At 48.7% G+C, this 23,410-nt stretch overlaps 1 protein-coding gene across 6 annotated transcripts in view; it reads right to left on the bottom strand.

Annotated features, from left to right (window-relative positions):
• Positions 1–23,410, bottom strand: part of LOC136625803 (plasma membrane calcium-transporting ATPase 4-like) — a 183,085-nt gene that overhangs the window by 136,375 nt on the left and 23,300 nt on the right. For all 6 annotated transcript variants that reach the window (XR_010792581.1, XM_066600307.1, XM_066600303.1 and 3 more), the window contains exon 2: positions 5,370–5,800. Coding sequence is in view for 5 of the 6 variants with exons in the window: in XM_066600307.1 (XP_066456404.1) it covers positions 5,370–5,565 (196 nt within the window). In the remaining variant the exon portion in view is untranslated. The remainder of the gene's footprint in view (positions 1–5,369; positions 5,801–23,410) is intronic.

The raw sequence follows: 23,410 nt of genomic DNA, 5'->3' as shown, positions 1-23,410 counted from the left end.
AGCTACTCCCACAATGAGTTTGCTGGATGCATCCCCAGAAGGAGTGGACAAGTCCTACACCCCCTTGAAGACCCTAAAACGAACCTTCAACGCGCTCCGATTATAGGCTCATGCGCAGAGAACTGTGAAAATTAGATAGAGAGTTAGAGGATAGACATTTTAAGGGGGGATTGTGATAGACATGATGATTAGTCAGTGTAAAATGTCTATCGATTTGTACTAAACTAGACGTATTATGTGTGTTTTGTGACTTCAGCCTAATGTGAAACTCTGCTGCATAAGGAAAGAGTTAAATCACAGTGTTATATGTTATTGCTTGAGTTCATCTTGAGTGTTTTCCCAGTCCTCCCCATCCCCCACACAGAATCTTCTTGAACAAAGAGATATCTACTTTCAGTTTCAGTTTTGAGCACATGTTTGTAAGACAAAGACTTGCTTATACATTGGACTTGAGAGGAGGTGGGCAGGAAGGAGGGGGGATTCTATATGATCCGACAAATGAGAATCTTATATGTTACTGATGTAATCTGTTGCACACCCATTAAAGGGCGGTTATCATGTGTTATAATAAAAAGCCTGAGCCTCTACACATTGTAGAGACTCTCCCGGTTTTAGACCAGCATTTGTGTCTGATCTGGTCGATGATGTGTGCACACTATACAATTTGGAAGCTACAAAATACCCCGAAACCTGCTGGAGAAAACCATAATCCAGATCACTGCATTTGACAGCATTTCTTTTAACGCACCCCATCATTGTAACGGGTGATGAGGGGCGTTAAAAAGTGCTAAAATGCACGAAAATAAGAGCAGACAGCACTTGAAAACCGCAGCATTAGAAACGGTGCGTGCAGGCTCTAGCCTGCAAAGTGTTTACTGCAGTGTTTAAAAAGGCGTGCTAATCGCGTTAAAAAGCGGTCTGTGTGAGAGCGGCCAAAGTGATGCCTGTCTATTTACATGGGCTGATCCCTCATTCTGCATGCATAAACTGAACAATGAATGAGAAGTGAATGAATTGCCCATCATTCAGTCGGGGCAGCATTTACATTGGTACGATAATCTTTCAGATTCCCGCTGAATGCCGAAGCAATTTATCGGCTCATGGAAAATGGCGCCAAGGCCTTCCCAGCGGCCAGGTCAGCGCGTCTCCCTCTGCAGCAGCTCCTTTACCCCCTCCCTGCTCCAAAGATTTGTAGGGGCAGCATGAAACCCTCCCCATGTCCTATTATCTATTTTGTGGTCTCCGATAATAGAGACAAACTTCACTGGACAACAGGCAGTGGACAGCAAGTTTAAAAGAAAGGAGACTCCTGGTGGACAGCACAAATATGACATGTTAGGTAAATAAAGGGATTCCCACCTTTGCTAGTTCGCACGTCACGTTTGCCATTATATCACTAGCAATGCCCTCGGCCAGGAGAACCCGAGCAGCTAACAGCTTCATATTGATATAGGCCACTGGATTGATGAAAACTTCAGTGGGGTTGACCGCTGGACCCCCGAATTGCACCTTTTTCACAGCTGAAGGGTCCCATTTTTCTACTGTAGTAGAGACGCTGGTCGCCCATGTCCAGCAGTGGTGCAGACGCATAGCAGAGAACTGTGCTCGATTATCTGTCTGCCACATAGAAATGAATGGGGCGGCGGCGGCTCCTACATGATTTCCTGAATATAAGGAAGGGGCGTACATGGCATGGAAAGAAGTGAACTTCTGTAGTCAGTGTAACCAAGGGCTACACAGCAATGACCCCCAGTCTCAGCATTTGAGAGCGATCTCAGGGTTTCCCTAAAATCCCAATATCAGGATCCTTGCTAGTCATTGTGACCCTTCCACCTCCTATAGGAATATTCAGATTTCATGTCAGTTACCCCCAAAAAGTCCGAGCCTTAACCCCTTAATGACGCGGCCATTTTTCTTTTTCCATTTTCGTTTTTTCCTCCCCCCTTTAAAAAAAATCGCAACTCCTTTATTTTTTATCCATAGACGTCGCTGTATGAGGGCTTGTTTTTTGCGGGACGAGTTGTATTTTTCAATGGTGCTACTTAAAGTACCATATAATGTAAAGAAAAACTTTTAAAAAATTCTAAGTGGAGTAAAATGAAAAAAAAATATGACATTTCGCCATCTTTTAGTTCGTCTTGCTTCTACGGCGCACAAAGGGCAACAAAAACGACATGATAACTTTATTCTATGGGCCGGTACGATTACTATAGTGCTCTTTTTTTTTTTTTTTTTTTTCAAAGACATTAAATTTTTTTCAATTATTTTCTGCTGTCATTTTGTGCACGCGATAACTTTTTTTATTTTTCCGTTGACGTAGTTGAGCAAGGTCTCATTTTTTGCGTAATGTCCGGTAGTTTCTTATAGTACCATTTTGGAATACATGCGACTTTTTGATCGCTTTTTATTGCGTTTTTTCTGGGAGACAGGGTAACTAAAAATGCGCTACTTTGATAGTTCGGACTTTTAAGGACGCGGTGGTAGCAAACACATTTTTAATTTATTTAGATTTTTTAATAATAGATATGGCAAAAGGGGGGTGATTTAAACTTTTACAACTTTATTTTTTTTAAATTAAAAAAAACTTTATTGAATTTTTTTAAAATATTACTTTGAAGTCCCCCTGGGGAACTTTAAGATGCGATGCTTTGATCGCTCCTGAAGTATGACGTAATGCTATAGCATTACGTCATACTGCTTTTTGACAGGCAGTCTATCAAGCCACCCCACGGGGATGGCTTCATAGGCAGTCTGTTAAGGCAGCCCTGGGGCCTTTCATAAGGCAGCCCTGGAGCCTTTCATAAGGCAGCCCTGGAGCCTTTCATAAGGCAGCCCTGGAGCCTTTCATAAGGCAGCCCTGGAGCCTTTCATAAGGCAGCCCTGGGGCCTTTCATAAGGCAGCCCTGGGGCCTTTCATAAGGCAGCCCTGGGGCCTTTCATAAGGCAGCCCTGGGGCCTTTCATAAGGCAGCCCTGGGGCCTTTCATAAGGCAGCCCTGGGGCCTTTCATAAGGCAGCCCTGGGGCCTTTCATAAGGCAGCCCTGGGGCCTTTCATAAGGCAGCCCTGGGGCCTTTCATAAGGCAGCCCTGGGGCCTTTCATAAGGCAGCCCTGGGGCCTTTCATAAGGCCCCCGGCTGACATGACACCTGCACGGCTCCCCCGATCTCACCGCGGGGGGGCCGTGCGGGTCGGGGATTTAAATGCCGCTGTCAGAATTGACAGCGGCATTTAAATGGTTAATAGCCACGATCGGCCGCGCGGCCGTTCGCGGCTATTGCCCGCGGGTGTCAGCTGTTATAAACAGCTGATGCCCGCAGTGTATAAAGAGAGGTTGCCACGCAACCTCTCTTCATACATACCCCGCGGCCACATGACGTAACGGTACGTCATTGGTCGTGAAGGGGTTAATGTCCCTTTTTCCTCAGGAGTACCGTCATCCCCCTGCAGGCGGAGAATAGTGGCGGCCATCATCATGACATACGGAAGGCATCTAACAGGAAGTCTGCCACCTATTTTTATCCTTATGAGCTTATGGACTGACATTAGGTGACCCGCTGAGATGTTATACTCCCCTCTCTGCCGCTTAAGCAGCGCTGCCAAGTAGTCCTCCAATTATAAAATTAGAACAGGCGGACTACTTCATGTGCTGCACAATGTATCGGCTTCCTGTGCTGACACCGGGGGAACAATGGGCAGGTAAGTATAACACAAGCTTACAGAGCTGAAGTAGGTGACCAATTCCATGTAAATCAGACATGACGATGTGTAATTAGATACCTCCCTGTTTCCCTGAAAATAAGACATGCCCTGAAAATAAGACATAGCATGATTTTCCAGAATTTTTGAGGATGCAAAATGATTTTTCAGGCTTTTTGAGGATGCTTGAAATATAATCCCTACTCCAAAATTAAGCCCTGCTAACAGTTAATTAAAAAAACTCAATTTAAATAGTGTCCAGGCAGCTATACATGTAAAAAAGTTAAACGTTTTTGAACAAAAATAAATATAAGACACTGTCTTATTTTCGGGGAAACACGGTATTAGCAGATCACAATACCATATGGGATTTACTGAATCCATCACTTAATGTTTAAGATTCAGAACTTTCATACGCCACTGTAAAACCAACCTATACAAGTAGGAGGCGCTAAGAGACATATCTTAAGAAACTCGACATATATTGGGCCACCCATACAGCTAAAAAGTCTTACCTGCTAAGAACAGATTTGCTCTATAATTTAAGAGAGAGACAAAGTCACAAGTTATTGTGCCCACGCCGTGGGGGACGCGATATGCAACCTTGTAATGTCTTAAGGGTGTTACTAGAAAAACTCACATTTTGGGGGGGAGGAGGGGTGGGAAAATATCTGCAGCACTTGAGTACAAGTTCTACACTTTTCATGAGCTATTACCTATAGTCCAACAAACCCTGTAGAACACAAGTCTACAAAACATTAAGTTTATCTTGTCTAGAAGAACTTCAGTTAGCGGCAGTGAGACCTCTTGCTGGATTCTCTACCTGCACCCACATTACTTTATGTCGCGTCTAGTAAGAGCTTCTAACCCACTAATCATTTTTATGCTTCATGGAATTAATTACAAGGGAATTTATCACAAATATTTTCCTTTACCAATTAAAACAATTTTGAAAACAGTTTTTATTTTCCTTACATATTGACTTCTGTAGGAGAATGCCCTGTGCTGGAGGGCAGTGGTGACCCCTTACGCACTGGGATACCCGTATTGTTCTAGCTTCCGCTGGTGGTGGGCAGATAAGATGGGGATGCCGTGGATTATCAACCCAGCCAAAGAAACAACGTGCTGATTTCCCAAGCAAGGCCGCTGTAATAGGCTGGGAACACTACCGCAATCACAGGGTTCAAACCAACCAATCTTTAAAATGTCATGTGGTGATAATACTCCCAAGGCTTCTGGAAACAGTTGTATGTGAGCTCTAATAGGAGCAAATCTAGAAGTAACTCTAGAGAGTGTCAGCAGACAGTGCGAGGGGCAGGGAACATACCTTTGGCCTTGATTTTACCATCACCAACAGTCAGAAACTAAACTTTTATACACCGAAGCCACAAGTGCCCCAAAGACAGTCGTCCTTTCCTCATTGACGCCTGTTCGTCCAACTAGGGGACCGCTGCTTCAGAGAGGAGGACAGCTTCAGGACACTTGTGACAGCAGCAGATTAAACATTCATTTTCCGAGTGCTGATGATGACATGATGTTTAAACCCGCTTCTATGGCCCATCTAGCCAAAACTGCAGACGGATTCCCTTTGGCACAATATTGTGCTGCTGTTCTGTGTTCTCTTCCACAAACAAGACTAAAACATTCATTTACATTTTGCCATCTCAAGTACCTTCCACTGGTGAGGTCTTTAATCTTCTGCAGATGCTGGTGACTCCGCCAAAGTTCTCCCTTATCCGAGTCACTGCCTCACCACTCCGCAACTCCATAAGATCCCGCAGCTCCTGCACGCTGCATCCAAAGTCCCCCTCATAGCTGCCGTCATTGATTGAATTAGAAGGATGATGATCCGTGGAATTATTTGCCATTTTGTGGAAGTTCTTCCCGATTTCAGGAGTCCTCAGTAGGTTTTCTTTTAGGCTTGTTTTAATGACCACCTTCTACTCTTCCTGTGATGCTTCCTTCAAAGATTCCTTGGACTCTACACCACTCTTCTTTCGCACATCTCCACTGAGAGCTCGAGGATCAGCAACATAAAGCGGATGCACATGTTACAGTTCACTTATCCTGTTCTTCCAGACCCCAAATACAGGACAGGTGGTGCTGGGGGTGCAAACATAAAAAAAAACATTAAAATCACATGATAAAAGGTAAATGCAGTAAACTAAATCAGTAAGTAGAAATATCAGCTGTTCCGCCTCATGCGCACAGATTTGGTCAGTATTTTGCACCTGAATACTAGATGTAGATGCAAATAGTAGACAAACAAATGTTCCATTTATGCTTTGGCTAGACTCCCAGCAACTGCAATCAGGCAGCACACGAGCATGTTTGCCATGACATGCGTACTGCTCATACACTATCTTGGCCTGTATGCGCGTGTAATACGCACCAAGACAGTGCACGCGGCAATTTTTTCCACGAGAGTTATAGGTGCACAAAAGGCAAGTGTGAGTGGCCCAATAGAAATCAATGGGCGCCTGGTATCACGTGTTGCACGCGCAACAGCCTAGCAGTCCTGAGATTACAGTCACTTCAAATTAACCATCATTCAAGGCACCTTTATAGGGGGTGATTAACGCCCGAAGAATAGCTGGAAATCAGGCAGTAGTTGCACTGTTTACAACAGGGCACTGAGTAATAAGTCAGAGTCACTCGTTGCTCACTTGTATTGCAAAATCCAAAGTGGGATTCCGCTGCAAATCCTGCCCATAACATGCTATGGCAAAGCGCGATCCCCCCCCCCCCCCCCCCCCCACGAGCGGAAATAGATTGCGATTTTACGCTCATGGGGGAGAAATCGCAGCATGCTGCAATTTTTTCTGCAGGCTACATATGGCCGGCTTCCATTGAAGTCAATGGAAGCCGCCTGTCCAGCAGCCGTACTGCAATCACTGCAGAATGGTTGCGGCAGCTGCGTCATCGCCACAGCAATGGCGGGGCGTCCTTCGTACTGCCCATGTGTGCCAGCTGGCACATTCGGAGCAGAGGAGAAGATCGGCAGAGGTGTACGCTGGGGTCACCGGCCGGGCACCGGGTCGAACTTCGCTGCGGGAAGTTCGACCCTCTGTGCAGACGGCCTTAGTAAACCTGAGAACCAGGCAATTATTGGTCCGTGGAAACAGCAGTCACTTAGTCTTTAACCCCTTAACGACCAGCCCATAGTGTTTTTACGTCCTCCCGAAGTGGGCTTTATTCTTTGAGGACGTAAAAACATGCGTCCTACAGAGAATAAAGCCCCTCGGGCTCTGGACGTGACAGCTCCATGCTGTTGGTGTCCGCAGGTAGCTGACAGCATGGAGCTGTCATCCCGGGCTGTACGGAACCACCACCCACCCCACCCCGGCATTGCGATCGGCGCTATCCAAGGATACCCCATAGTAAGAACACCTGTGGCAATATCTGAGGCACCGACAATAATTATATCACCTGTGTAATACTGAGGAAATCCTGAAAACATGACCTGTTGGCGGTCCCTGAGGACTGGAGTTGGGGAACACTGTCCTATATTGTAGAATTTATCGGCTGTTTTATTTCCCTTTTCTTATTCTATTCTTCAATTCTTTGCATGAGCTCAGATGTCCTTTTATGGTTCTCTGCCCAGCCCGCACAGAGATTTGCTTGGTTGACGCCTACCTTATAAATAATATATGCACATTTAATATCCAGTATGTGAATAGTATTGTTCCTGTTGCCTTCAGTCAGTGGAATGAGATTGGCTGTCCAGACAAATAACCAGAATTAATGCAATAAGATTATTCACTCTTAGACTTGAGCTGATAGACAGACCGTGGCGTCACATCAGCAGCTCACGAGACTGCAGCCAAGAAGTCACATCAGCAGCTCACAAGACTGCAGCCAAGAAGTCGTCACGGGGCTCTAATCACTAGCAAATCTGATAGAACCTAATCTGAAATTAGCTCCAATGTGTCACATACTGGCAGCGCCTGTGGATTAGGTTACAGAGAACATGTATACAACTAAACGGATACAAAGAACCACTAATAGAATCAGAGTATTCGCTATAACATATTGTGAGCTGCAAAGTCCCAAAGTAGTCAGAACTTGACTTCAGATCGGCTCCACGTCCAGAAAGAACATAAGATGTATGTCTTGAGTTCTACTAGGAGAGTGCGGGGAGCAGTAATTAGGGGCCGCTGCCTGATTATTGGTGTGCCAGATGAGTGCTGCCTTCCAGATTTCTGCTAAATGGCAAATAATATATCTTTGTGCAAAATTCCCAGGGACTGAATGGAAGGCTGCGGCAGATCATTAATTAATATTTGCACTACTGAGTCATTAGTTAAGTGACATGGAGAGGGGGGAGGGGAGCATACTGTTTGAAGTACAGCAACATTGTCATGCATTAGGAACACGCTACATTTGGCTTTCCTCCGTGTAGTGTAGGTGCATTTCCTGGTGGTTTTAAGGTCTTCTTTGCACCCTTAAGTCCCCAGCAATCCTTCACACTCCCCTCCCTGGAAAGTGAGTCAGTACAGACAATGGGTGTGGGTGGAGAGCGGGAGGGAGGGAGGATGTGGGGTGATTAATGTGGAGGGAGAGGCCTCAAGCAGCACTGCAGATGAACCTGTCCAGAATACTAAACCCTGCAAAAGGGATCTCCTGATACCCTGCCAGCCGGCCTGCAGCAGCGTTTATCACTCCGCACATCAAATCAATAGGCCCCCATTCACAGGATGACCACCGTGATAAAGGTGATCATAGGGTTCCGGAGCCCCAGCAAGTGTCCTTTTGGCTTCCGGTCAGTATATGTCACTACACGGCAAGTGGAAAAAAGTACGCAATAGTAGACAACACTATTCCATCCTGGGGAGTTTAGTTAACCCCTTTGTGATCATTCATACATATTTTTAGGGCAGTTATTTAGGGGCCTTTGACTGCGTTGCTGTGTTGGGAAGACCTGCAGCCTGGCCATCTACTGGCAGCCAGTCTGCTACTCTAATGGTATGGGGTCTAGTCCCCACACTATGGTGGACCTCTGGGGAGCCTTATACCATTAATAGGTATTTAACATGCTTAGCATTATTTGTGATATGCACTTTACTCTTTCCTCCTGGATGGAGGCTATACTGGAGATGTATTGATGGCTATTGCCCTGGACATTTAGGTTGGGTTCTCACACGGCGGAATCCCGACGGATATCTCGCGGTTTGGCCGCAGTGAAAAAACCCGATTTCCGCCGGGAAAGCGCTGCTTCAAAACCAGAAGCACTTAGCCATGGGTTTTGGAGCGGCTTGGCCGCACGCTTTTCCATTGCAGCCAGCGCTCCCATAGAGAAGAGCGCGGCCGCAACGTGGGGGGGGGGGAGTGTCAATTGACTTGCTGTGGCCGGGGTATCCGCGCCGCAGCGCCAGCTTCTGCCAGCTTTTGACAAATCTTGTCCACATGGCTGGCTAATCCCGGGATTAGCGGCCGCAGGCAAATCCGCCTGTGTGAACACAGCCTTATAGTGGTATGCATCTATTTGAATCCGTATTATGCAGGGATTTTTTTGATTTAATGTGTTTTTATACTTACGTGTTTTTTTTCTTCGTATGACTATTCTACATTTAATATATATTTTTATAAGTCCTGTACTCCAGTTTTCTTTTTTTTTCTATTTGATCTAATTGTGGAAACAACGAACCACAGAGAATTAGCAATTGCAGCATACAATCTGTTGACAGGACGACGGAGCTCCCCGCCACCCATTGGCCCTTCATAATACAATCACACGTTGCTGATGGATTCCTATGGCAGACGGAGGCCTGATGAAGACTATACTACACCACATACGTAGTGCAGGTATCTTGACACCACCGGAACATTGTATGGTGACAAGATAGAGGGTTTTTGACAGGCCAGCCACGCCCCCTCTCAGGTCCTGCAACTCACTACAAAGTGACAGAGGCGTAACCTGTGCTCCAACGGCTTACCCCTTGGCACACCGGCTTCTTATTCTCTGTCGGCAGCCTCCTTGCAGTGGACAGCTGGGGCGGAAGAACGGATTCCCCGGCGGCCTCCCTGCAGTGGCCAGCGGCGAAGGAAGAGCGGCCTCACCAGCGGCCTCCCTGCACTCAGGTGCGACGGAGGACCATCAGGGATCGGCGGCACACAGCCTTCCCTGGGGTTCTCACTGCACTCAGCGGCGGCAGACAATGAAAAAGCGATCGAGCGGCAGCACAGCGCTGCTATTACGTAAGTGATGGAGGGAGGGGGATGGGGAGGCTGCAGGGGAGCGGGTACACAAACTAACTGCGGGGACACCGCTGCTGCGGAGGGAGGGGGACGGATGCTGCAGGGGAGCGGAGACACAGCTATATTACTGTGGGGACAGCGATGGGGAGGGAGGGGGATGGAGGCTGCAGGGGAGCGGGGACACTGCAATCTAAAATCCGGGGACAGGAAGGCTGCTAGGACCTTCAATGCTTGACCCAATTGGGAGCTAGGGGTGTGTCAGGGGCGTTCCTCCTGTCAAACCCCTAGCTTCCAGTGGCGTCAAGATACACTAATACCAGTAGTGTATACCGTAGTAGTATACCAGTGATAGAATGATCCCATCCTCAAGTCCCTCTGAGGGACAAACAACAACAAAAAAGCTTTTCTAAAAATGCCATTTTGTTATGGAAAAAGAAAAAATAAGTGTGTATATATTTGGTATCACTATGTTCGTAATGACCCCTGCTATAAATATTTTATGAAAGTTATGAAACATGATAGACCGTGTTAAAGAATAAATGAAGATTAAAAATACAATGTCAGAATTATGTTTTCATCCATTCGCCCCCCAAAAGACACAATAAAAAGCGATAAACAAAAAACTTGCATGTATACCAAAATGGTACCAATGAAAATTACAACTTGTCTCACAGAAAAAACTCACAACTTATTTAATGAAAAATAAAGATAGAATGCAAGGATGCGAATACAATTTTAAAGGGTCTTTATTGTGCAAAAGCAGTACAAAATGTTAAAAAAAAAACACATGCACAAAAAAAAAAAAAAATTAAAACAAGAAGAAAATCTTGTTATTGCCGCAATCGTATTAACCCAAAGAAGTTATTATTTATATTATTTAGACCAGACGGCGAGCGCTGTAACACTAGAACTGCTGCTTTTCTGCTTCCTTAAAAAAATAAAAAGTGATCAAAAAATCCCACGTATCCCAAAATAGTACCAATGCAAACTACAGCTTGTCCAATCACAATCAAGCCCTCACAGAAGAATAAAATCGCTGGATCTTGTAACGCCACAATGAAAGTACAAGTCATTTTTTAAAAGTGCTTTAATCAGAAAATTAGCAAGACAAATAAGGCCAACATCTCACATCTCTGTAATCACACAGACCTTCAACATAAAGGCAGCGTGTCATTTATGCTATAAACCGTGCAAAAAGATAAATCAGTTGAATTTTTGGGGATTGTTTTCAAGCCTTCCTCCCCTTCCCAAAAATAATAAAATGTAAACAATATTTTATATCTATCTCAGGTTCCATCAAACTCATCCTGCAAAAAACAAACCCTCATAAAAACTAAAAGTGTTCTGGTTCTCAGAAGGCGATACCAGGCAATAAGGCGCAAAAGAGGCTGATATCACTCAAAGGTTAAAGGTTCTGAACAATTTTGGGGACTTGAATGTATGTATTTTGGTCTGAAAAGCATTTCTGTAATATGCTTTCATTGCACATCACCTTATATGGCGGCTGTAGGCGGAGTTCATCTTCAGATCTGTCAGTTTGCTGGACTGTTTACTTTCACTTCCCTCTCTTGCTCACCACTCCTAAACTTATCATCTAATATACCAGGGGCTACTGATAAGTCTTTGGATTTGTGTTCTTTTTTGTTTCTATGGTAACGAATGTTACATCACATGAAAGCCTTATGTGTCTAATATATGTTTTCAAAATTTTGTGTTTGTAGCTTATGGCAACAGTGATCTAGGCACGAGGGAAAACAAAATGGCGGAGTCTAAGGCGATATTCACAGCAAATGAGAGCAGAGGAGTGATAAAATTCTTGTTTCTGCAAGGAAAGTCCACGAAGCATATTCATGGTGATATGTCACAGACATTGGGGGGATCAATGCCCTTCATATTCTACAGTTAATAACTGGGTTGCCAAATTTAAAACGGGCCACATCAGCACCAATGATGAGGAACGTCCTGGACGATCGAGAGCGGATGTTGTTCCGGAGATCGTCAATGCTGTGCACAACCTCATACTGGAGAATCGGCGAATGTCAGCTAAAGGAATAGCAGACATCATGGGGATTACTAATGAATGTGTTTGTGTCATCATCCATGAACATTTGAACATGAAGAAGCTATCTGTAAAGTGGGTCTCCAAATGTTTGACAACAGATCAGAAAAGCATGCGAGTGAAAACTTCCCAGTCCATTTGTCAGCAAACTTCCTGGATCAACTGGTCACTATGGATGAGACCTGGATTTATTTGTATGACCCTGAAACCAAGGAGAAGTCAAAAGAGTGGAGGCACAGTGGTTCTCCTCGCCCAAAGAAGTTCAGGGTGCAAAAATCAGCCACTAAGGTGATGGCGTCTGTGTTCTGGGATAAGGAGGGCGTGCTGCTAGTGGACTACCTTCAAAATGGTTCCACCATCAATGCAAGGTATTACATTGAACTTTTGGACCAACTGAAGGCAGCTCTGAAGGCCAAAAGGCACGGCAAGCTGTCCAAAGGAATCTTGTTACTGCAAGACAACGCCTCCGCTCACATTGCACAAGCGACCACAGCAAAACTGAGCTAGGCTAGGCTTCCAGCTGCTTGACCACCCACCTTATTCACCAGATCTAGCTCCCTCTGACTATCATCTGTTTCCAAACCTGAATAAACACCTCAAGGGACCACATTTCACACCATTTCTGATGCCATGGCTGCTACAGATGACTGGTTTGAGGCACAACCAAAACCCTTCTTTTTGCAAGGCTTACAGAACTTGGAATACCGATGTAAGAAGTGTGTTGACATCAGTGGAGAGTATGTGGAATAAATGTAAAGTTTCATCTTTCTATCTCATTTCTTTCTGGGTAAAGCCAAAGACGCATCAGAAGCCCCTCGTACAAGTGTTTATCTCTCAAAACACGTGCATTTAAAGAAGTTGTCCAATTGTAAAGTATTGAGCACTTTCCTTAGGAAAGGTTATTGATATTAGTTCAGAAAGGGGTAAGGCTAGCCCCAACCCCTAATCTGCTGTTCTCTGCCTCAGTGCGCTCATGCACTGAGCTGTTTTCTGCAGGAACCAGACAGCTCTCTTCTCACTGCAGTGGCCAGCCCTGGTATCGCAGGCAAAATCCCTATTTAACTAAATAGGCACTTTTTATGTATTACCAAGCTTGGCCACTGCAATGAGAATGGAACTTTCTGCTTCCTACAGAAATCAGCTCAGTGTATGAGCAGAGAGGTCCAGAAAACTGCTGATCAGCAGGGGTCCCATGCAGCCCCTGCTGGCCTACTTTGGAAGGCCTATTCTTAGAATAGGCTATCAATAGTTTACTAGATAACCCCTTTAATGCGTCACTACAAAAATATATGGTGACGCATTTCCTTTAAATGGCCACAACGTGCATCAAAGTATAAAGGGCAGATAAATATATGTAGGATATGCAATATTCACGGTCCCGCACGTCGGACAGCAGACAGGTGTCCGTGCGCTGTCTGATGCCAGTCAGGCCTTCGTTTTCCCCCACTTCTACTTGGCAAATAGTTGCAGAACTGCATTAATTAAAAAAAATATAAAAAAAATATCAATAAAATCTACCAATTCTTTTTAACCCCTTAAGGACCAAGCGGTTTTGTAGCTTTAGGGACCAGAGACTTTTTAGGGATTTTACCAATGTGGTGTGTACTGGTGACATATGTCGACACTGGAAGCTATGGGTTAACCGGACAGAGCTGGAGGTAACGCCCCGGTCATGCCCCTGCCTGCCAATTGGCTCCTGGTCTCTGTTGTGTCCCATCCCCACTGTGCGGCTCTGCCGTCTTCAGGCCCGGACCCTCAGCTCCTGCATGCCGCTCCCTCCGGCCAGCCACAGACTGCGCTCTTCCTCCTGGTCAGCCAGTTACTTGCCGGCTGACAATCGGCGGCTGCTGCTGTTTTGTGGTGAGCTGTCCCGCTTTCAACCCCGGCCCCTCCAGCTGGTAGCCCCCAGCGGATATGGGAGGCCGTCCGGAGAGTAACAGCGGGGTCAGTACAACGCCAGGAGGTGAGATAGGAGCCCAGCAGGGCGACTGACAGCAGGGCCAGGAGCGGAGATAATAATCTTTATTTGTATAGCGCCAACATATTCCGCAGTGTTATTTGGCATTAGTAGTAGGACCAGGAGGGTGAGGAAATGTGTGAGCTATCAGCAGAGAGAGCCAGTACATGCATCTCTGGAGAGCTGTGGGTGGGGCATCAGCCAATCCGCAGTTGTGGGAGTGACCTGCATGTCCTCTATAACTCAGTCCAGGCAACCCATGTCTCCAACCATACTTCCGATAGAGACATATTACACCAATACCCATGTGGTGGTTTAATTGCCCTATATTTTTTCCTTTAGCTACCAAAATTATTTTTGCTGCGTTCTTTTTTTTCTGTGATATAAAGGGCTATATTTTTAATTTTTTCGCAGACTTTTTTGTTTTTTAGTTTTACTGGGGTTAAAAAGCTAAAAATAAAATGATTTTTTTAAGCATTTTTACATATGTATTTTTAAATTAGTATATTTACACTGAAATAAAGCATTGGAATGGTTCCTCATTTTGTTTCAGTCGTTTTAATATATAATATGTATGGTTTTGGATTACAGGGTGCATACGGTGAGGCCCGCACAGAAACGTCAGTGGTGACCGGCCGGCTCTGCTCTGCGCATGCAACGGCTGGCCGGCAGCTGGCGCATAGCAGAGATGGAGGACGCCGGGAGCGGGTGAGCCGCAGGTCTCTGCAGGGGCACGGGTCCGCATCCCGCTGTGAGAATTCTTGCAGCGGGATCAGACCCGGCCGTCTGCAGTATGGATTACCCTAAAATAAAATAACACAAGTGCTTCTTTAACCCCTCCAGTGCAAGAGGCATATATGTATAACCAGGGAGTAGAGCACACTCCACACACGGCAAGTGTCAGCTGTTAGACACCCAGCCACAAATCAGCAATAGCTAATGGCAGCCATGAGAGTTATTTACATGCAGCCGTCAATTCTAACAGCAGCATTTAAAGGGAATCTGTCAGCTCAATAGGCTGTCCAAACTGCAGGCATCAGGTTATGGGGGAGAGGGAACTGAGGAGATGGAAATATAGTTTTATGCCAATTCTTTTAAAGGGAATGCATCATCAGAAAATGACCAATTATATAAAAATATGCTTATCACTGATTTAAATAATTTTGTGCTTTTTATTTTTAATTTTTCAGTCACAATCTATATTTTTTAGTTCTGCAACTGGCATTTAAATGCCCCAATTGGTTTTGTGAGTTCCCCAAGGACAATTTCTGTCTGCTGAGCTGCGGTGCCCCTCTGTGAAGTCAGCGCTTTCACAGCGTTCTAAAAAGAGCCAAGCTGCTGTGCGTACCGACTTCACAGGGGGAGTCTGCAGGAATGGAGGAGTGGAGGACAATGACAATGCTCCCCGGACGCCCCGTCACCTACAGTTTATCAACGACACGCACCATGAACTAAACGATGGACCTAAATCTGACATTATCCCCACTCAGTCCTGCTCAGATGTTTAATTTATATTTTTAGACAAGGGAAGTAACAAAATAATTTGCTGATATGAGTGATTTTTCTGGGACACTAAACAGATTGTTGGGTTCGCTGCTAAAAACAGAAGCAGGAAGGAGAAGCTCTCCAATCAATAATCATTACGGCTTGGACGAGTTCTTCATATACTTTTTTTTGCTATCATACAAACACATCAAGGTAGCAGCCGTCCCATTGATCCAATCCCATGAACACTAATGGCTCACAAATCTCATTACCACCACTCACAAGCTTTAGGGACCTTTCACATAGGCAGATTAGTTCTGCAACACACAGAGGAACTTGCCGTTGTGTAGAAAGTTCTGCACCAAACTCTGCTCATCTAACGTGGAGATTAAGATGCAGAACAGAAAGGGTTAATTCGGTCAGCAATTCTGCATCAAAATCTCCATCTAGATATACAGATTTTAGTGCGAATTTTTACAGCAGCAACTACCGGTGTGTCGCTAAACAATTCTGTCCAATGTGAAAAGTCCCCTAAAAGTAAGAAGAGCAGCGCTTGGAGAGTTGGGAGTTGGTTGGAGGGGTGGAGAGATCACAACTTAAGCATGTTAAAGAAAAAAAACTTTACAAATAAACACCCCCAACCCACCGTAAAACATGAATGGGGAGGCCCGCAGCAGATTCCGGCTGTGAAGCCGGTCGGTGACTCCACATGCCTGAATTTTCTGTATTGTGTATGGCCACAGCAGCTCGCTGTTGATCATGCGCCGTACAGTTTTCCCTTTTCAGCCTTCTCTATTTCCCGCGGGGATCCACGGCTCATATGTAATGGTAATTGGCTGCAAGTTGCAATTTGTACTCACGAATGTGAGTGAAAAAAAGCTAATTTGCATGCTTTGCAGTGCATCTGTTTTGCCGTGGATTTCACAATTGGAATTCACCCGTGTGAAGGTGGCCTAAAACAGGCATCATCCAAGAAACGCCTATGCCTGTGGGTTCTCATACCAGTCACCCAAAGACCAAATACGCCGCAGTGTGCCAGCACACAGAAAAGTAGAGAACCAAGTTATCCAATGTAACAGCAGTTTAGGAGGAGAGTCATAACTGTAACCTTATGTGAGTGAGGAGGTGACAGTATTGAGTCAGTGGGGGTCAGCACTCCGGACCATCTGTCTGGTGACATACAACACTACATGAACAGTCGGCGGGGAAGCGGCCGGCGATGCCAGAAGGACACGGCGGGGGGAGCGGCCGGCGATGCCAGAAGGACACGGCGGGGGGAGCGGCCGGCGATGCCAGAAGGACACGGCGGGGGGAGCGGCCGGCAGAGCCAGAAGGACACGGCGGGGGGAGCGGCCGGCAGAGCCAGAAGGACACGGCGGGGGGAGCGGCCGGCAGAGCCAGAAGGACACGGCGGGGGGAGCGGCCGGCAGAGCCAGAAGGACACGGCGGGGGGAGCGGCCGGCAGAGCCAGAAGGACACGGCGGGGGGAGCGGCCGGCAGAGCCAGAAGGACACGGCGGGGGGAGCGGCCGGCAGAGCCAGAAGGACACGGCGGGGGGAGCGGCCGGCAGAGCCAGAAGGACACGGCGGGGGGAGCGGCCGGCAGAGCCAGAAGGACACGGCGGGGGGAGCGGCCGGCAGAGCCAGAAGGACACGGCGGGGGGAGCGGCCGGCAGAGCCAGAAGGACACGGCGGGGGGAGCGGCCGGCAGAGCCAGAAGGACACGGCGGGGGGAGCGGCCGGCAGAGCCAGAAGGACACGGCGGGGGGAGCGGCCGGCAGAGCCAGAAGGACACGGCGGGGGGAGCGGCCGGCAGAGCCAGAAGGACACGGCGGGGGGAGCGGCCGGCAGAGCCAGAAGGACACGGCGGGGGGAGCGGCCGGCAGAGCCAGAAGGACACGGCGGGGGGAGCGGCCGGCAGAGCCAGAAGGACACGGCGGGGGGAGCGGCCGGCAGAGCCAGAAGGACACGGCGGGGGGAGCGGCCGGCAGAGCCAGAAGGACACGGCGGGGGGAGCGGCCGGCAGAGCCAGAAGGACACGGCGGGGGGAGCGGCCGGCAGAGCCAGAAGGACACGGCGGGGGGAGCGGCCGGCAGAGCCAGAAGGACACGGCGGGGGGAGCGGCCGGCAGAGCCAGAAGGACACGGCGGGGGGAGCGGCCGGCAGAGCCAGAAGGACACGGCGGGGGGAGCGGCCGGCAGAGCCAGAAGGACACGGCGGGGGGAGCGGCCGGCAGAGCCAGAAGGACACGGCGGGGGGAGCGGCCGGCAGAGCCAGAAGGACACGGCGGGGGGAGCGGCCGGCAGAGCCAGAAGGACACGGCGGGGGGAGCGGCCGGCAGAGCCAGAAGGACACGGCGGGGGGAGCGGCCGGCAGAGCCAGAAGGACACGGCGGGGGGAGCGGCCGGCAGAGCCAGAAGGACACGGCGGGGGGAGCGGCCGGCAGAGCCAGAAGGACACGGCGGGGGGAGCGGCCGGCAGAGCCAGAAGGACACGGCGGGGGGAGCGGCCGGCAGAGCCAGAAGGACACGGCGGGGGGAGCGGCCGGCAGAGCCAGAAGGACACGGCGGGGGGAGCGGCCGGCAGAGCCAGAAGGACACGGCGGGGGGAGCGGCCGGCAGAGCCAGAAGGACACGGCGGGGGGAGCGGCCGGCAAAGCCAGAAGGACACGGCGGGGGGAGCGGCCGGCAAAGCCAGAAGGACACGGCGGGGGGAGCGGCCGGCAAAGCCAGAAGGACACGGCGGGGGGAGCGGCCGGCAAAGCCAGAAGGACACGGCGGGGGGAGCGGCCGGCAAAGCCAGAAGGACACGGCGGGGGGAGCGGCCGGCAAAGCCAGAAGGACACGGCGGGGGGAGCGGCCGGCAAAGCCAGAAGGACACGGCGGGGGGAGCGGCCGGCAAAGCCAGAAGGACACGGCGGGGGGAGCGGCCGGCAAAGCCAGAAGGACACGGCGGGGGGAGCGGCCGGCAAAGCCAGAAGGACACGGCGGGGGGAGCGGCCGGCAAAGCCAGAAGGACACGGCGGGGGGAGCGGCCGGCAAAGCCAGAAGGACACGGCGGGGGGAGCGGCCGGCAAAGCCAGAAGGACACGGCGGGGGGAGCGGCCGGCAAAGCCAGAAGGACACGGCGGGGGGAGCGGCCGGCAAAGCCAGAAGGACACGGCGGGGGGAGCGGCCGGCAAAGCCAGAAGGACACGGCGGGGGGAGCGGTCGGCAAAGCCAGAAGGACACGGCGGGGGGAGCGGCCGGCAAAGCCAGAAGGACACGGCGGGGGAGCGGCCGGCAATGCCAGAAGGACACGGCGGGGGAGCGGCGACGTGTACAATGCTGCTGGAGCTCCAGAAGCATCACACATGTTCCCCGCCGTATTCCACAACGCTGCAGCAGAATATCCCGTGCCATGCGAAACGTCCATCAGAGACAAATCTGTCATTGTACACATTGATAAATCTGCTGCAATTTCTCCACAGCTTTGTAATCCCTCTTTGAAACTCATTCAGAATAGGCTGCATTCACCACTGCGCCATCCACACAATAGTCAACACCCCACAACCCCCCCCCCCCCTCCTGGCCACTGCACACACACATATGCCATTCCACATTACCCCCCCACCCCAACCCATTTCACACTACTCCCCCCCCCCTCTCACCCTAACCCACTCCACACTACCCACCCGCCCCTTCCCTGTACCACTCCACACTACCCACCACCCCACATGACTCCATCAATGTTGATTGCAGAGTGTAAAGGGTTCACAGAGGGAGAGCGCTGAATATTTGCAAGGCAACCTGTAGTTTTTATTGGTACCATTTTGGGGGTTCATGAAACTGATCATATTCCATTTTTTCTTGGAGACGGGGTGCCCAAAAAAAGAAAAGCGCAGTTTAAACATTGCTTTTTTCCCCCCTAATAGGATTAATATTACATTATTAATCCTACGAAGCTTGTAGGATTAATAATGTAATATTGTAATAAACTGGACCCTTAAAGGGGTTGTCCCGCGAAAGCAAGTTGGGGTTATACACTTCTGTATGGCCATATTAATGCACTTTGTAATATACATCGTGCATTAAATATGAGCCATACAGAAGTTATTCACTTACCTGTTCTGTTGCTAGCGTCCTCATCTTCATGGTGCTGTCTAATTTCAGCGTCTAATCGCCCGATTAGACGCGCTTGCGCAGTCCGGTCTTCTCCCTTCTGAATGGGGCCGCTCGTGCCGGAGAGCTGCTCCTCGTAGCTCCGCCCCGTCACGTGTGCCGATTCTAGCCAATCAGGAGGCTGGAATCGGCAATGGAACGCACAGAGCCCACGGTGCACCATGGGAGAAGACCTGCGGTCCACCGTGGGTGAAGATCCCGGCGGCCATCTTCGCAAGGTAAGTAAGAAGTCACCGGAGCGCGGGGATTCGGGTAAGTACTATCCGGTTTGTTTGTTTTTTAAACCCCTGCATCGACTTTGTCTCGCGCCGAACGGGGGGGCTATTGAAAAAAAAAAAAACGTTTCGGCGCGGGACAACCCCTTTAATGATGTGGCCCTTTTTTTCCCCATTTTAGTTTTTTTTCTATGGGTCAGTACTATTACTACAATATCAAACATATATACTTTTATTCTTTTTCAAAGATATTTTTTAAAAAAATTATTCTCTATTTTCTGTCGGGGTAGTTGTGCGACGGCCCTTTTTTGCGATTATCCTGTAGTTTGCATTGGTATTTTTGAATACAGTGGTACCTCGGGTTACGAGTGCCTCAGCTTGCGAGTTTTTTGACTTGTGAGCAGGCTCTCTCCCGAATTTTTGCTCTAATTTACGAGCAAAAATTCGGCGTACGAGCCTGCTTGAAAATAAAAAAAAAACTTGCAAGCTGAGGCTCAGGGTGGGGGTGGGGGGGGGGGATCTATACTCACCTCCCACGGTGTGTCGTCCTCCCGATGATCTGTGACACTGCTGCAGGCTGACGCTCCTTCCTCCACGCCGACAGAGCATTGCTTTCTGGATGCAGGGCTTGAATGCCCCGCCTTCAGCAAGCTAATGTTTTGATTGGCTAACTCAGCGCCAGCTTTCATTGGCTGATGCCTTGCTGAGTTAGCCAATCAGAGCATTAGCTTGCTGGAAGCGGGGCATTTAAATCCCACATCCAGAAAGCAATGCTCTGTCGGCATGGAGGAAGGAGCGACAGCCAGCAGCAGCGCCGCAGATAATCGCAGAACGCTGCGGAAGGCGAGTATTCTGGGTTTTTTTTCTACAGGTAGTTAGTATTTCAATAGGGAAACTAATGCATTGGAACGCATTAATGACGTTTGAATGCATTTCAAATGGGGGAAAAGTGCTTTGACATACAAGTTTTTTGCCTTAAGAGCTCCGTCTCAGAACGGAATAAACTCGTATGTCAAGGCACCACTGTAAATGACCTTTTGATCATTTTTATTGCATTTTTTTGGGGAGACACGGTTGACCTAAAAAGTGCATTTCTGGCGGGGGGGTTTTCCCACCATGCAGGGTAAATAATGCATTACTTTGAAAGATTGGACTTTTACGAGCGCAGCGATAACAAATAAGTATTTTTGTTTTATTATTCAGATTCTTTTATTAGAAAATATGGCAAAATTAGGGGGGGGGGGTGAACTTTCATTACTTTCTTTTTTTTTAAATATTTGGTAAAACTTTATTGTATTGATTTTTTTCAACCAGAGGGGACAAGAACTAGCGATGCTTTGATCACTTCAGCAGTATGAAGTAATGCATTAAATCGTACTGCGACTGGGCATGCAGTCTATCAAGCCACCCCACGGGGATAGCTTGATAGGCAGTCTGCTAAGACAGCCCTGAGGCCTTACAGAAGGCCCCTGGCTGCCATGACACCTGCACAGCTCCCTGTGATCTCATCATTTGATTGCTTATACAGTATAATGCAATACTATAGTGTTGCATTATACTGTGTTCTACAGGTTTCCTATTAAAGATGTGCCACAAGCAAGTCTTAATAGGCAAACAATCATGGCATCCCTGGGGGCCTGTAGATAGGGTTGTTGAGAACATTTAAATTCCAATAGATTGAGGACATTTCAAGGCCGCTGCCAGAACTGCTAGCAACCTTTAAATGGTTAACAGTGACTATCCGAGTTCTCTCCAATCGTGGCTGCTGTGTGCGGAGCAGGCTCTGCTCTCGAGTTCGCTGAATACATAGCTCCCAGAAACGTACGTCAGGCACCATTTCCTCGATCACTCCCTTTGAACATTTCTATACTGGGGGGCCCATCTCTTAAGGCTCATATCACATATCTAAAGCTATCCCCCCCTGACACACTGACGCCTGGCTATAAGTCACAGTAGCAGACCCCTACCCATATCAGCTGAATCAGCTTACCTTTAATTCAGTAAGATCAACTCTGCATGGAAGATCCGGAACATTTTTATTTTACACTGTTGGAGCTGAATGAAAACATTATCCAGAACAAAAAATTATTTTTTAAATTCTTTATTGGGAGAAAAGCTTTGTCTTTTATTTCTAAGTATTTATTTAATGGCATTGACTATGCGGGATTATTAACCGTACAGAATCCCCACTGCGATGCGGAGGGAGTGGAGACTCCAGGCATCGCAGCACAGTGGTGATTCTGGCACTCAGGAAGGAGTCAAAGATTTTCAGGCTCTTTCTTGAGATTTTCACAAGCGTGTAAAATGCCCATTTTTCTCTGCTCTGCACTTCCGGTTTCTTTTTGTCATGTGGTCGTCATAGTAACCCGCATTAACGCATCACAGGGCATCCCATAGAAAATATAGCGTGATTCTTGAAGAATCGCATAAAATAAGACTTGTAGCAGTTTTTGGTCCAAGAAGAATATGGTTTGTGTGAATTACCTTATTCAAATGAATCGTTCTCTTCGCGCGAGTTCTGCCCGCCTCGGAGTTGGAGAGCTTCAACTAACTTCACTAGCCTAATGACAAACAGACATTGTGGCTCGTTGTCACAGGGCGCCATGGCTGTCAGTAGCGTGCACTGCGTCTGTGACCCCTCAGGAAGAAATGCTCTAAGTGGATAACACAGTTTGGGATGCAACACACCCCACAAACCCGCTGCTTGACCTTATATTGGGGGTGATGCAATCTGCTGCAACGCACACGGTTGTGCCGAGGGGCAGGACACACCGCCATAACGTCTAATATATACATAACATGTCAACTACACCCTACACTTACGGTGAACTTATCGGAAACACGGGCAGCAACACAGTAGTGATAAGTACACCATCTGTGACAACATAACGCTAGTGGAAAGGAGTCCTAGGGAATATCAAAACCTCACCTGCAGGCCGTACATCACTCAAGATGAGGAAGAGGCCTAAAATTGGAGGAGTTGGCAATGTCACATACGGAAGGGGTGAGGGGGCGTCGGCCGGGTTACTACGTTGTCGGCAGTGTCACACATGGGGGGTGGTGGCAGAGTTACTATGGTGTCGGCAGTGACATATGGGGGAGGGGGCGTCGGCAGGGTTACTACGTTGTCGGCAGTGTCACACATGGGGGGTGGTGGCAGAGTTACTATGGTGTCGGCAGTGACATATGGGGGAGGGGGCGTCGGCAGGGTTACTACTACGATGTCGGCAGTGACATATGGGGGAGGGGGCGTCGGCAGGGTTACTACTACGATGTTGGCAGTGACACACGGGGGAGGGGGTGCGTCATCGGCAGGGTTACTACTAGGGTGTTGGCAATGTCACACTGAGGGGTGGGCAGCATTACTACGGTGTCGGCAGTGACACACAGGGGAGGGGGGCGTCGGCAGGGCTACTACTAGGGTGTCGGCAGTGACACACGGGGGGAGGGGGCGTCTGCAGGGCTACTACTAGGGTGTCGGCAGTGACACACGGGGGGAGGGGGCGTCTGCAGGGCTACTACTAGGGTGTCGGCAGTGACACACGGGGGAGGGAGCGTCTGCAGGGCTACTACTAGGGTGTCGGCAGTGACACACGGGGGGGAGGGAGCGTCTGCAGGGCTACTACTAGGGTGTCGGCAG

Source organism: Eleutherodactylus coqui, chromosome 4, assembly GCF_035609145.1.
Source record: "Eleutherodactylus coqui strain aEleCoq1 chromosome 4, aEleCoq1.hap1, whole genome shotgun sequence".
In the NCBI taxonomy this organism is placed as follows: Eukaryota; Metazoa; Chordata; class Amphibia; order Anura; family Eleutherodactylidae; genus Eleutherodactylus; species Eleutherodactylus coqui.
Note: the sequence above shows the minus strand (reverse complement) of the source record. Positions and strands in the feature narration are given on the sequence as shown.